The sequence below is a fragment of the Dipteris shenzhenensis genome, chromosome 12, assembly GCF_047967505.1.
Source record: "Dipteris shenzhenensis isolate YYH24624 ecotype China chromosome 12, Dip_SZ_1.0, whole genome shotgun sequence".
NCBI lineage: Eukaryota > Viridiplantae > Streptophyta > Polypodiopsida > Gleicheniales > Dipteridaceae > Dipteris > Dipteris shenzhenensis.
The window spans coordinates 30874319-30889890 of NC_141607.1; the positions used below are offsets into that span (position 1 = coordinate 30874319).

The 15572-nt window shown below is 43.5% G+C and overlaps 1 protein-coding gene across 3 annotated transcripts in view; it reads right to left on the reverse strand.

Moving 5' to 3' along the window:
• The window catches only part of LOC147896084 (phosphoinositide phosphatase SAC7-like), a 169867-nt gene that overhangs the window by 54930 nt on the left and 99365 nt on the right, over positions 1-15572 (reverse strand). For all 3 annotated transcript variants that reach the window (XM_087382441.1, XM_087382439.1, XM_087382440.1), the window contains 3 exons: positions 5269-5346; positions 4971-5041; positions 4750-4848 (listed from right to left, as the gene is read on the reverse strand). In XM_087382441.1, coding sequence (XP_087238567.1) covers positions 4750-4848; positions 4971-5041; positions 5269-5346 — 248 coding nt within the window. The remainder of the gene's footprint in view (positions 1-4749; positions 4849-4970; positions 5042-5268; positions 5347-15572) is intronic.

Here is a 15572-nt window from a genome sequence, read left to right on the forward strand (position 1 = left end):
GAGAGATTATACAGCACATGCAAGAGCAAACTCCATTGTCAATGACCGAGACCCTAGAATGACCAGCCTGTTCTGGAGAGCCTTATGGGGACAAATTTGAATTTTTCTTCTTCTTTCCATCCCCAAACATATGCTCAAAGTGAAGTAGCAAATTCAACAGTGTTAGATCTTTGAAATGCTACGTGACTGACCAAAAATCAGATTAGGAGAAGTACCTTCAACTTATGTAGTTTGCATATAACAATACTGTTCATAGCTCCACAGGGAAGGCCCCATTTGAGGTCATTTCTGATTATTCACAGCTCCTGGATATTTACAAGGAAGCTTTTCAGTTGAGGTCAACTGAATAGAAGCCAAGGGGATGTCACGAAGTTGACAATACTCCAAGTCATTGACCGTTTATTTGATCATAATTCTAGAGTTCTTCATTTATTTAATTGTGGTCAAAGAGTTATTTTTCATTGTCAAAGATACTCAACTCCAGTTAAGCAAGCCTAACCTTGGTTAGGTAGACTTGCTTAGAACAACAAAGCTTGCCTTTAGCCAAGAAGGGTTGACTTTGGTCAACCAAGATATTTTCCGGCTCTGGTTAGAGAGTTTTGGCTTTAATTAAGGCACCTTGACCCATGGTCAAAGCCCCTGAATTACGGTCAAGAGGGTTGACCTCAGTCAACCAGAGTATTTCTATGTTATGTGCGCACATGTGTTTCAGTGGAGACACTCACAGTGACTTTTATTTTGCATGCAAGCTCTAACAATTAATGGGTGCCATGCTAATGTGCATTTAAATTAATTGTTGCAAGTACAAGAGAGTGATTTAATATCCACCGAGTATAGAGCCTAGCAGGCAACTAGGAGGTGTCCATGTGACCAAGGACTCCGAAAACTCCAGAGCTGACCGATGTGGCATGTAATCTAGCAAGTATCTTAAATGTTGACAAGTGGCATGTTGCCAAAAGGGTTGCTCTTGTAAAAAATGATTTTGGCAGCTCTAAGCTGAGAACTCTTGTACTCATATTTTCTCTTGATAATAGAAGCCTTCGAGGGGGTCTAGCCTTAGAGTTTGTCCTGGGGCCTAGTGTGTTTGCCCTGGTCAGACGATCTCCCCTAAGTATAGCTGCAATGGACTGGACCACCATCGTGCGTGTCCTGGTCCGTCTCTGCATCTCCGGCTGCACCTTTCCACGTCGCCGCCTCGTCTTGCTACCCCACTCAGCCCTCATGTTATCTATCTCCTCCTCAACTCTGCAATGTCCAAGAGCAAACTGAAAAGTGTAAAATTTGTAAACTGTCTCTGTAGCTCGGTCGCAAGGGCCGCTGCCTTATCCTGCTCTCTAATGCGGCGCATCCGGGTCTCTCTATGTCGTCGCATCCCCATCAAATAGAGACTGATGCAAACCTGTCCTCGAAATGGATCAGCCGTGAGAGAGGCCCAAACCCGTGTCCCTCCTAGAATAAGCAATGGTATCGTCCTCAGCTCTCATAGTATGCAGGGCAAGTACACAGGAATTGTTCCTCTCTCTCCACCTCCTCCAGGGTGCATAGTCTATAGATCCGCTACTCTAGGGTGTCCCTGTGGCTCTCCCTGTCTTAATCCTCAACTGATGCGACGAGACCCGCATTTTTTCGATGGTGATCCTCAAGGCATGTGAGACTCGTCAGTCCTCCAAGTACTACGGTCTGATAATCACTCCATCCACCGATACTCTGAGGAAATGGTCGTAGTAGAACCAGACCTTGGTGGGAAAATCCTCGTCCTGCCCCCAAGTCCACGATGTGTGGAACTAAAGTAGGTCCAACCATATGATAAGGTCGATCTCATCCCGTGAAATCAGGTGGTCCGGAGCATCCTAGCTATGGTGAAAGGGCAGAAGACGATGCCCTAACTACGAAACTAGGGAGAAGCTTCCCAATGTCAATCTGAAGTAATAAAGCAATACTCAAAGTACTATTCCTCAGTAAAAGTGCACAATGTGAGAAAGGATTGAGGGGTCAATACTTACATCTTTGCATCCTCCTCGTCATATCGATAACAATGAACTAAATCTCCACTTGCCAATCAAACATATCCCTTTACATTCTGTGCAGTTGATCATAACCAAGATCAGAAGGTAGCACAATATTAATCCACCTTGGAGGGCTTTGTTTCTGAGATGAGATGTCCATTGGAGCCGGTGATGATCAAGTCATCAACATAGAGCACTACAAGAAGGATGTCTTATGTAGTCTTTCTTGTGTAAAGAGATGGATTAGAATTTGATGGCTGAAAACCAAATGTCAGAAAGTGACGATGAATCCTTGCATTCCATGCACGAGGAGCCTGTTTCAAACCATAAAGTGATTTCTGCAACTTGCAAACCTTTTGTTCCATCCCAACAACAGCATATCCTAGAGGTTGTATCATGTAGATTTCCTCATCTAAAAAACCATTGAGGAAGGCATTCTTCACATCCATCTGGTGGATGGGCCAAGCCTCTGCTTTTTCTTCCATCTCCTCCCTCTCCCTTTCCTCCTCCACCACCCCACTACCTATCTCAAATATCATGTTGGAAAGCATACCTAAGCCCGTATCTCCAGCTCAACGATTAAAGCTGACATACCATGTGAGTAGAACAATGACCTTGTATCAATCACCAACCTTGACCACAAGTCATCTAATGTGCAAACATTGCCAAGTCACACCCACAATCTCACTTCAACACGTGTGCACACAAGTAAGAAAAAATACCAGAGATCTAGAAAGGCATCACTCAATAGTACAGAACCCCCCCCCCCCCTCCCCAAAAAAATAGCGTGCATAGATAGACGATATCAAATACAAAATCTGCCCAATAGTATGTCATTACTTGCTGTCTGGTACAGCCGAGTATGGCATTACTTTGTGCACTGCTTGCTGCATCTGTCATGTCAGCCACGTGTCTCCAAGCCTTCAGTAGCTGCTCAAGGTTGAGCTCTCCTGCTCCTCCTACATATCCACATGTGCTATCCTACAGTATATAGGTGTACACCTGTGGTGCGCTAGGCCCCCCCCCTCCCCAAAAAAATAGTGTGCATAGATAGACGATATCAAATACAAAATCTGCCCAATAGTATGCCATTACTTGCTGTCTGCTACAGCCAAGTATGGCATTACTTTGTGCACTGCTTGCTGCATCTGTCATGTCAGCCACGTGTCTCCAAGCCTTCAGTAGCTGCTCAAGGTTGAGCTCTCCTGCTCCTACTACATATCCACATGTGCTATCCTACAGTATATAGGTGTATACCCTGTGGTGCGCTAGTATGCTAAGGAATGCTGCAGACTGAACTATGCAAGAACCCTCAAGATGGAGCCTTTTATAGGGAACAAGGCCCCTTTCTATTTGGCTTCCTGCTGGCCCTGGTTTGTAGCCGACCAGACAGGGTTGACTAACCCTGTCAAGCAGATATGCCCTCATCAGCTTGCTGCTGACCTGTTCTGGCCTCTGACTGACCTAGCTAGGCCGAGCAGCTTCTCCTCTAGCCTCTTCTTGGCCTATATAAGGCCTTGTATGCAAGCCACTCTTGGCTGGGCCTGTGCCCAACCCTAGTGCTCCATCAATCTCACACTCAGGCCTGTGTGCACTGTGCAGCCCTAGAGGCAGCCCCACTGAGTCAGTCCTATGTGGAATGAGCTGCCCTACTGGGCAGCTCTCATAAACCCTAAAAAGAATCTGTGAATGCTGCCGCTGCTGTTTGCTGCCCATATGGCAGCTCCTCGCTCAGCCTTTTCATATGCTCATGTGACAGCATTCCCATGTGCCCACATGGCACCTTGGTCACCCATACTGCTACAAGAGTCAAGCCCCTTTGTCCTCCTCATTGACGGCTCACAAGAGGAGCAATGGCCCTCATATTACAACACACCCTCGTCTACAGTCTAACCATCCCCAAAAACATTCAAACAATAAGAGCATGCATCCCTTACGGCATGTCCCATCCAAAAAGTGTCATCATCAAGAGATTTGCATGTTTCTAAGTAGATTCATGTTTTGAGGCAGTAGGAAAATGATGTCATCTTGAATTAATAAAAGACCAATCACATCACCACAATGCCTCTTACTGAATAGCGCAAGCAGGCATAAGCTTCCAGAAAATATTATGCTCAGGATTACTATCAAATAACAGTCTCAGAACACTTGGTCAGCATACACACATTGTTTCGTACTAGCCTAGGTGATCTTTGGCAAGACCCCCCATGAGACTGATACAATCAAACAGTATGCCCACTTCAAAACCCCTAGTCTAGCAGCCAGAAAGGCCCACACTTACACTGGCATTTAAATCCTAAGTTCCTATTGCCCCTTCACAGTTGCAGTAGCTGCTTACTCTAATTGTGGAAAGTGTCCTTCTAACAAACATTACATGATTAAAGAATATACTCTATACGCAGAAGAGCTGGCTAAGCATACGCCCTATTGTGATTGAAGCACTTTAACACTCGTGTTTTCTAAGGCTTAAAAAAGAATCAACACCAAAAAAGGAAAATCGAGATTAGATGGATGATAGAAGAACGTGGCTACCAATACATGATAAGACATACTTCTTAATACTTTTTAGCATACAATGCCAAACAGCTCTGCATGCCCTTTTTCAAAAACAAATCACAGGTGTACATCAAAGCTTTATCTGTCTCCAAAAGAAATTAATGAGCCACCAGTCAAACGATGGTTACTCTTTTGAAAAGACAAATAAAGAATATTCTCACAGGAGTGGACCAAATCCACAACGCACCTTTGCTTGCTCAGCTGTTCTGCAATCTGATTATGTAGAGAAGACAAACGGTCGAATCTTACTTGCCCACATATATGATGAAAATCAAATGGGACGTACCTGCAACAAAACCCTCTACTGAGTCCAACTACTTCTAAAATTTTTTAACCATTATATCATCTCATTTTTTGAAAGAACAAACAAAAGACAGAGACTACCGAACAAAGAGAAAAAGCGATTACTGGATGTTCTCATTGACTAAGTTCTGCATAGCATTTCCATACGCCATGCCCAAAACGGCTTCACTTCCGTGCTGCAGAAACCATCAAGAAGAGCTAATGTAAGCCCAAGGTTTGGACAGAATGGATTTAGTACAGTGCAAAAAGATCTCTTTGATTTACTTCTAATGATATTGTAATTGTGAATGCTTTCAAAGATCATGATTTAAGGCCAGTACTCATTAGATTAGACAAGAAATGCGGCTTGACAAATACACAGCTAATGGACACACAAACGATTGCAAAAGGAAATGTCATTTACCTGATTCACCAAATCAACAGCAACAACAGAGCCATATCTTTGGGTAAGATCCTGAAAATGCCGTTGCACCACCTTAGGCTGCAATGAATTTGTACCTTAGATTAGTAAAAGTCAAAAATAGATATATCTTTCCAAGACCAATAATTCCAAAATCCAAACTTGGCAAATTGACCATCTTGGAACACTTAATAGGAAAGAAAGAATAGAAAAAGAAAGAAAGAAAGAAAGTTTATTACAGTCTTTGGAAGACCGATGGGTCTATGAGACTGGGAGAAACCTGATACAAAACAAGCTGAAAGGGTGGAGCTACTAAGCGAGCATCAACACCCAAACTACATGCTACATGCTACATAGTCATAAAGAACATCAATAAAGAGACATAACATAATGTCAATATGATCATCCCCATCACCTCTGTCATCATATATCATCAATGTACAAAGAACAACAATCCGGCCCAATATCATGGAGGACCTAGCGACCGGTGGGACAATGGTAGAATAAAATCAGAGAAAGGAAGAAAGGAAGAAAGAGGTAAGAAAGTTTATTAATGTCTTTGAAATACCGAAGGGTCTATGAGACTGAAAACACCAAATACAATGAGCTGAATGGGTGGAGCCACTAAGCGAGAATCTGCACCCAAGAGAAATACAACCACAAACACTAATACTAAGTATCTAAACCCATGGAGAGGATGGAGAAATCTGTAGTGTGGTATCACTGTGGCAGTCCTCCTGTATGCTGTCTGAGGAACAAAGTCCATCAAGCGGCTGAGAATGGACGAGAGGGTCTCATTAGAGAGAGGCTCCAACGGTGATCGGTGCTATGGTGGCAGAAACACTTGATACAGCACTGGCATCGGTCAGATTGCATGGTCCACTATGGTCTCCTACCCGTGACTCTCCATCGAACAAATGCCATTGTCGCCCCCATCGGTTGTGTCTCTAGTCCAATAACAAGGGAAGATCCCAAAGCCTAACCTATGCATCGACACAGCAACAGGTCTATCATCTCTCACTCCAAGCCTCAGCAACACCATCTCCCTCGAGACTGCTGGTTTGTGCTATCGTGATCACGCTCTGGGTGGAGCCTGGATGAGCCCGTTGATCTCGTCTATGTGTCTTGAGCAGCTGGTCTCTGTGTCATACAACCTCATGAATGAAGATGAGCAAAGCTCTCTGATCTAGGTGAGCCACGAGATTGTAGAGGGGTCCGAATCCATATCTGGAAAGACAGTGGTAACGACCTGACATCTCATAACACACAGGGCATCTGACAGCAAAGTGCTCCTCTGACTTAATCTCCTGAGATCACATAGGGGTGCATATGCAGTCCTCCCTAGGTATGCCCTTAGTCCGTCTAGCCTCAATAGTGATCGATGTGAGAGATACAGAACTGACCAATCAAAATCCTCAAAGAGTGGGGAAAGTGGATCCGTGTATAGTCTGGCAAGCCGATGAAGTAGGCAGTGATCTCTGTTGAAGATGGGATTCACAAGAAGCTAGCTAGGGACTACCAGGTCCTGTATGTCGCTTCCTCACAAAACATATATCCACTAGCTTGGTACTTCATTTATTGCATATATTTATTTTTGAAATTTAAATCAGAATGTTTGAGAAAAGAATGCATATGTTTTCCTACTGTTTAGTCTCTGTATTTTGACCGGTAGCTCTGCTATGAGAAAGCGTTTATGTAAATTTTCTGTTCTTTTTCATCAGTAAGTTCTAGAAAGCCCGGGTGCCTAGGCTGGACACCCATAAATGATCACTGCTTGCACAAGTAGAGTATTTATAGACTTTCTCATTTCCAATTCCATGGGTGTGCCTTCTTGCACTTATTTTGGAGCTCTGCAGAGCTTTCAAACCTCCCAGAATTCTTCTTTCCACAAATCCATTCCACTTGTAGTTATCTGTAAATTCCAGCAAATATTTGTACATGGTGACTGTGTCCAAAGGCTCCCCTTCAGTCAATCTGCTTAATGTGAGTCCCAAACCATTACTTTTGTCTTGACCTGCATACATGAGTGTCTGCAGAAATTCCCTCCAAATGTGCTTGCATTTCCTTCTTGCTTTTTGCAAAGAAGACTACATCCTCTATGTAACTAAGAAACAATAGGATGTAGCCTGCAATGTGGACTCATTCTCTGCTATGTATTCTCATCCAATCTTCTACTTCATCAATAAAGAGACCAAAAAGAGTTGGTGAGAGGGGGCAGCCTTGCTTGACTCCTATGTCACTTCTTATAACACTTTTCCTCTAGAGCATGATCCATCTACAAGTCGCGTTGCTAATTCAGCTAATACTCTTTGGTATAGTCAGTATATGACCTCCACAAGTTCTTGAGGGACTTGAATCTTTTCCAAACTTTCAAATAGCTTCAACGTGGCACTCTATTGAAGGCTTTCTTGAAGTCTACAAAGCAACAACAGACGGCCTCTTTCTTATGCTTGGATCCCTCGGATGCAGCCCTTATGACGACCAAGTAGTCCAATGTCGAGTGTTTGGTGCCCTGACTCCTTGTGTCTCCGCCCATTTTCTGATGTTTTGCTCAATGATTGTGTCATACAGCTTGGCCATTACGCTGCTCACCATGATCGTACGAGAACATTTTGCCATCCTCCTGCTGTCTTCCCCCTTGTGGATTGGTAAAAGCCATTCTTAGGAAAACCCTTCCTCTAGAACCATATTCATAAGCCTTTTTTTTTGTCTTCTCTCCTCCCCATGTTAGTATCTCCGTTACTAGTCCTTGTGTGTCTGTAGCCTTCCCATTTCCTAGATTTTTCTTTTGCTATGATGTCATTTGCTGCTTTGATAGAAAAGTCATGGTTGACTCTCTCTTCTCCATCTCTTTCGTAGAGGTCCTTTCTGGGTTTTTGTTTTAGCTCCTCAAAACTCTCAAGTTGTTTGCTCTTGAGAAACATTCTTTTTTTGTTCCTTACCCACTTCTTTGTATGCTCGAGCTTTGCCCTCTTTCTCAGCTATCTCTACTATTTCCACATCCTATTTAGATTTTTACATTCCTGGTAATAGCAGTGGTTGCACGGCATCCCTATGCTCCTCCCCTTGCTTGTCACCTGCAGCATTTATATTATGCACTTGTTGATTGCGTGACAAGTAGAAGGCATTTGAGTTTGTGACATGCTTGTCTCTAATTCCCTCTCATAATTATGAGCCTACTCGTAGTCCATTATCAGCCTCGGGTGTGCAGTAATTTTCTGTTTTGTTTAAAGCATCCTTTGTCCGTATGATGCCTAGAGGCATTGCTCTATGGTCAAACTCAAGAGTCTCCTCAATCTTGAGATATTCAAGTATGTGTCTTGCATGTGGGCTTATGATCATGTAGTCAATTACACTTGATCCTTGAGGGGTTTTGCATGTGTAACCTTATGTGTTTTTGAATTATGAGGTGACAGTGCAAATTTGCAATGTGAAGCGTCCGCATAGGGTGTTGTCTCCCCATGTGAGCGAGTTTCACGCAGAGTCCAAACAGGATCTGGATGGACAGACGAGATCATGAGCACTATCGGGGTCAAACAAGGGTGTCCATTATCACCTACCTTGTTTGGACTCTACATTGACGAGCTCGAGACAGTGATGCAGAAACAGGGGGGTAGGTTGCTCTCTCGCGGGCATGCTGATCCGGATATTGCTTTATGCAGATGATGTGGCTCTCTTGTCTTCCTCAGCAGAGGGGCTCCAAAGACACCTTGACGCACTCAGTCCCCATGTGAGTCTCATGATTTGAAGGTCAACTTGGGTAAAACCAAGGTTATGATCTTCAATATATCTTGAGCCGTCAAGCGCCAGGAGCAGTTCGCATTTGATGGGTCCCCTGTCGAGGTAGTTTCATCATACACTTATCTTGGGGTCGTCTTTTCCGGATCCATCTTAATTATGAGACCTGCGATGCATGCACGCCTGAGCAGAGGATATGCTTCATTGGCTAGACTAGAGAGACAGTGCTTCCGCTCTCACTTTCAAGATCCACGGACCAAAGAGTTGCTTTTTGACTCCTTGGTCCGCCTAGAAGGGATGTATGGCAATCCATGCTGGGGGGCTGACTTGTCGGATACAGAGTAGGTCAGGGTGGAGCGGCTACAGGTTCTCATGTTATCACCGATGATCCGTGGTAAGCCATCCGTTCCTCACCAGATCATTCGGGCGGAGTTTGGGTCACCCCCATTACACCTAGATGCTGCATTTCAGGTCATCACGTATCTGTACCGAGTCAGGGAGTATGGGGATAACACCTCTAGGCATAGCAGGATACCATGGCTAGCACTATCTTCTTCTATGGCACTTGCAGCAGGGGGAGACCACAGGTGCTGGTATGCACGCACAGAGAGATGGTTTGAGGCACTTCTGCGTCTCTTCACACAGACTTTGTATCGAGAGCGGCAGAGCAGAGCGGTTACCCAGGGAGAGGCGCATATGCACACTGTGTGACATGCAGGAGGTTGAGACAGAGGAGCATTTCATCTTCAGGTATCTTGTTTACTATGAGATCCGAGGGCATTTCTGCTGCCTCTTCAAAGATAGTTATGGGGTTTTGGCCCGTTTCCTTTCCTACCCAAACCAACAGTGTTTGGCTGGTTTCATTCATGAGGTGCTTAGACACCGCGAGAGGATACTTCGAGCACGAAGACAGGAGCAGACTTCTTCCTTGACTGATACCTTTCAGAGCTCTATCACGGAGTTCTTTCAGCCAGATCACATAGACCCCCACGAGATGAGACCTCGACATGCCCGTGACTCGGAGAATGTGACCCGACAGCTCAGACAGAGGATTGACACACATATCATACTTGGGGACATCCCCTGCTTGTTTAGAGTTGGAGCCCAACCGACGGGGGTCACAGTGGCCTTGGTTAGACGCAGAGCTATGACCAGGAGACGTACTGACTGCACCCTTGAGGGGCTGACAGCACTCTATTGCTGACCTCATGCCTCCACTGCCTCATCCATCCTGATGTCCTGCTGCTGCTGATGATGATGATGTTGATGATGCGCTGAGATTCATATATAGTCGACTATCGACATGACTATGTTGTACTATGTTGTACTTAGGACTTAGTATTGCCATTTTGCATTTTTTGCATTCTGCATTGGTGTGGATGCTCGCTTAGTAGCTCCACTACCACAGCTCATTGTATCAGGTTTTTCATAGTCTCATAAACCCATCGGTCTTCCAAAGACTTTAATAAACTTTTTTTCCTTTCTTTCTTTCTTTCTTTCTCGATGACCTTTTCCAGCCCCTTCTTCCTTCATTGTCCTCATCCATTTCTTCCATCCATGTGGGATCTCTTCCCTCCAATGTAATGATACCTTGCATTGAGCCTGTCTGTGATTGAAATCCCGTACGAGAATAATTGCAAGGTCTCTAGAAAACCTGGCCATATCCTCCCCCAAATGCATGAGAAGATCTTCTCAAGATATATGGATGTTGTGTTTGTAGATGGCTGATTGCCCGGGTGCAAAGTAGCATGCTGCCAGTTTGATATTGCTCTCTTTTGCCGTTCTCTCCAACCACATATATTGTTTCTGTGGGTCCTTTTTTATGACCTTGGTTGATTTTTCCCATGCCATGCTGATGTAGCATGCTATCCCACCAAAACCCCGTCCTATGTTTGTTTCTGTGTTCCATATTGATGTGTTCCAGCAGCCCTGGATTTGTAGGGATTCATTTCCCTCATGCTCCCATGTCTCTAAGACATAAGTATATCCATCTCTAATATTTCCTCTTCCGATGTGATGGCCTTGTCCAATGTCCATCCTCCCATGTTCCATGGTTTGATCCTAAGGTCTCGAGCCCCTATGCATGCTCCCCTCTCCCTTTGCCTTTTTCTACAGCTTTCCCACCCTTCATGTATGCATTCTTCCCCTCTTTTTTGCATTTTTCATTTTTTCCAAGCTCCTTGATCTTTGGGCATATTGACCTCATGTGTGATCCTCATTTATCCATATAGATTGCCTCTTGAGGTGGTGTTTATAATTCAACACTTTGAAATTTAACAACTATCTGGCTTGATTTGTCCCCTTTCTTCCCCACTCTGAAGGCATCCTGCCACTTTGTTGTAGAAATATGCGTTGTCTTTTGAAAGACAGGGATGAGTCCATGTCCTCATGCTCACTCCTACAATTCTAAGTTTCAGGGCTTTTTCCTGTTTCCTTCTTCTCGAACAAATATATTTTTCTCTTGACTATATCATCAATGGTAGTGATGATAATTTGTGATTTTGTCATTTGTGGGATCCATATCTGATCTGGCACCCCCTGCACTTTTTGCTTTTGCATTTTCTTCTCTATAATATGTTCCATGCTGCTGATCTTGGGGGACGAGCATTTTCTGAGCGAAATCTTCCGAGCGTCCGAGCGAAGGAAAAAAAAAGCTTCCAACTATGCATAAATATGGCAAAAATCGATCAGAAGAAAACATAGTTTCACTTAGAAATATGCAAAGTATTATAGCAATGCCTATTTTATACAAAAATCTTTAGGTGAATCTTTAGGAGTGGTGAGAGCATAATGGGATGGCTTTTGAAGAAACCCACATTTAGAGTAGACTTCTCTATGAAAATTCCCTTATGATCCTTCTTACAACTTTTACTTAATAGGGGGTGACATTGAAAACCCTCTCTCAACCTATCTTCATGAAAGGGTTTCTTCAAAGAAAACTCATTGAAGCAAGCCATCCAGGTAGTTTCGCCAGCGAAACCCCTTTGAAGTAGGTCTCCCAAGGTAGTTTCGCTGGCGAAACTACCTTGGACAGCACTTTTAAAAATAACATAACTTTCATATCCAATGTCCAAATATAGTCATTCAACCACTCAAATTGATCGGAACACCCCCTTTGAGCACATCTATGGAGTTATATTTTGGAAAATCTTGCATATATTGTATTAAATATTACATGTATTTTATGAGAGTGATATATAAGCCCAAGTTAATACTTATTTATAGTAATTTAAACTTCTTTAGAAACATGTCCATAAATATCTTGTTATTTATGCTATAAAAACACTAAAAAGACATTGCCATATGATATAAATGTGTTAATAAGTAATTATGTATGCATAGTATTATTACATTGAGAGTGATTATGAGGGATGTTTCTTAAAGGAATCAACACTTTTTTAAGGTAATAACAGGGGTACAAAGGGATGTCTCTAAATAAGAAATTTATGTTGTGTAAAAATGAATGAGTGACTAGTCTGTATATTTTTATGATAAAGGGATCTAGTTCTAGTGAAAGGAAAAGTGTAAAAACCATATTTCCCAAAGAAATACATTTTTTTAAATCTCTTGAAAAACACGCTCGGATAAACCTGCTCATAGGTTTTTGCTCGTAAAATTGACGCATCCCTGATCTTGGCATATCCTGTTTCTATTTTGTCATCCCTTGCTTGCATTTTCTGGGACATTTCATTCGTGCTGTCTTTCACCTGTTTTACCTCCTAGATTAACAGGGTATTTTCATTCTGCGATTTGATCATTGCCTCATATATCTGCCTCTTTGATGTTCTAAAAATTTGGGATGGGGGGAACGTGATGCTAAGAGGCGATCCCTTGGGAGTAGACGTATCTGCATATATGTTAGTAGTGTGAATTCCACTCCTCTTTTGTGAATAATGACCTGTTCAATAGTGGGAATCTTGACCTGTTAAGCAGATTTTGTAGCAATATATCTTTGATACTTGGCACTACATTGTTAGTGATATCAGCAAATTCAAGTGTCAAGAAATGTGCAGTAGAAGGTATCAGCTGTATATCTTATCTGGTCACCCACTCTTCATGTACTTCAAACAGACTCATGAGCCTCTGGAAGCTTCAGACAAGAACTGCAACAAGTTGGCACAGTCTTTTGGAGCCTGTAGGTGATCCACTGAGGTCTTCTTTGCTTTGCTAGAGCTGTCACCTGTCCCACAACAGTGCTAGAGGTATAAAAAATGGAATTTGCATGTTTCTTGGTCCTTTGGTGCTGGTGCATGTCCTGCGATAGTGCTGGAGGTCTAGACGAGGGGATTTGCGGGTGTCTTGGTGCTTTGCAGGTCCAGACAGGGCTGGAGCAGCTGGAACCTATTTGCGAAAGTGGCACAGCTTCAAAGGGGAGCTGGAGCTGATCCAACAGGGGTGTAGCAGGTCCATCAGGGGCTGGAACAGTCTGGAGTGGGGGCTGGAAGGGGACCGGCCAGGGACAGGGGGGAGGCGGAGAGTTTATTAACATCTACAAAAGACCGAAGGGTCTATGAAACTGGAAAAACCAGATACAATGAAAGGTAAGGGTGGGGCACCTAAACGGGCACCCATAACCAACGCTGACATCTGTGACAAGAAAAATAAATAGCTCATGCTGTCACTGCAGAGAAACCCCCAAAAAGGGAAACAACGAAGGGAGCCCCTGGTCATCTACCAATAGGTCAGCTATCCATCCGATTGACCGAACCTATGTAATGGCGTCTGTTGGACAACTCCACTGAACAATTGAGGAGAGACAGAGGAGCTTGTCTAATAGTGGCTATGGTGAGGGCTGGCGTCAAGAAAAAATGTGATGGATCATTGCTGATGCTTGGTCTATCCAGGCCCCTACCTCCTCTGTACTCTCCATGAGGTAGCTCTCCATCTGAAAGTGATGTCGTCACTCCAATGGTCCATCTCCCCACTTCCAAAATAGAGGATATTCTGCAATCCTTGTGTGTGTGTCCACCCCGGGTCCGGATCTACTACGTCAGGTCCCTTGCTGTCCCTGGCTCAAGTCACCAGAGGAAAAGTCCGTGATCATGCTCTGACTCTCGTATGAGCTGAGCTCTATGTCTTTGGGCCTCAAGAAGGAACATGGCCACCCACCACTGTCAGGATGTGCCAGGAATTCCTGAGTGGGCCAAAACTGCTACTGAATAGACAATGATGTCGTTCACAAATCTAATAGTACACTAAGTCATCTGAACACAAAGTGATCCTTTGTCTGATCTCCTGCATATCAAAAAAGGTTTATTAATGTCTGTGAAAGGTCAGAAAAGCCTATGAGACCAAGGAGTCAAAATCAGCCATGAAAAATACACCTCCATGGGGGGGTAACAGAGGTATCTAGCACACCTCCAAAGAAAAACTATTGATGAACTGATACCCACACGTGCGCAGGCGTGTACGCACACATACAGAGAAAGAAAGAAAGACATAAGGGTTTATTAACGTCTGCAAAAGGCCAAAGAAGCTTATGAGACAAAGAAAAACTCAAATTAACACAAGAGTACCACCCCCATTGGCGAACTATAGGTGTCTATCACTCCTCCTTGCACACTAAACAATGGTGCTGTTGTTTCGTTTTGCTACTCCGTATCATTTTTTTGTAGTTGGCAAGCAAAATTGTTGCATATTTCCCACTGTTTGCAAAACTCAATAATTGCTTTAGAGACATAATTTTCCCCCATCGTCAGATCAAAGGCATTCGATTTCACAATTGGTTTGAGTTTCTACCATACTCTTGAACTCAACTTTTCAAGAAGTTTATATCTTGCTTCATCAAGTAGACAAATACTTTTATGATATACTCATAAATAAATGTGACATATTTGCTACCACCAAGTGATGGCATATTGTCATGTACCTTGCAATGTCACTCTGTTGTTCCAATGGCCTCTTGGCTCTAGTGGCTTGACCCTTGGGAAAAGACTCTTTGTGATGTTTCCCATAAAGGCATCCTTCACACAAACCTTCATCTTTGACAAATGGGAGTCCATTGACCATGTTCCTGTGTTCAAGCAACTACATGCATCTGAAGTGAAGGCGCCATACCTCTGGCGCCAAACTAAGAGTCAATATGTGCAATCATGCATGATCTCTATCCAAGGGGTGTGACTACCAACTTGTTAAAAAATGTCATCTCTCAACCTATTTCTAATGGTCCCTTCCTACATGAACAAGAGCACCTTGTCATCAAAGAGAATCCGAATTTTACGATCATCACATTGTAGAACTGACAGTAGATTCACGCCAAGTCTTGGCACATAAAGCACATTACAAATGGTATTGATCTCACTAGTTGGAAGCTGAATGTCACTAGTCCCTTTTACTGGAATTGGATGATTGTCTCCAAGATAAACATCTGGAGCTCCCCTAAGTGGATCAAGTATCTTAAACGAATCACAACTGTACACATGTGTTGTGATGCATCAAAGTCCACCATCCATTCTCGGTCAGATTGCTTTGATGTGATTAAAGCTATGCATTGTCTGATGTCCTTGAGATATCGATGCCCTCTGTGTGGCTTCTAGCACTCTTGCATTGCACAACACATCTTATGTGAC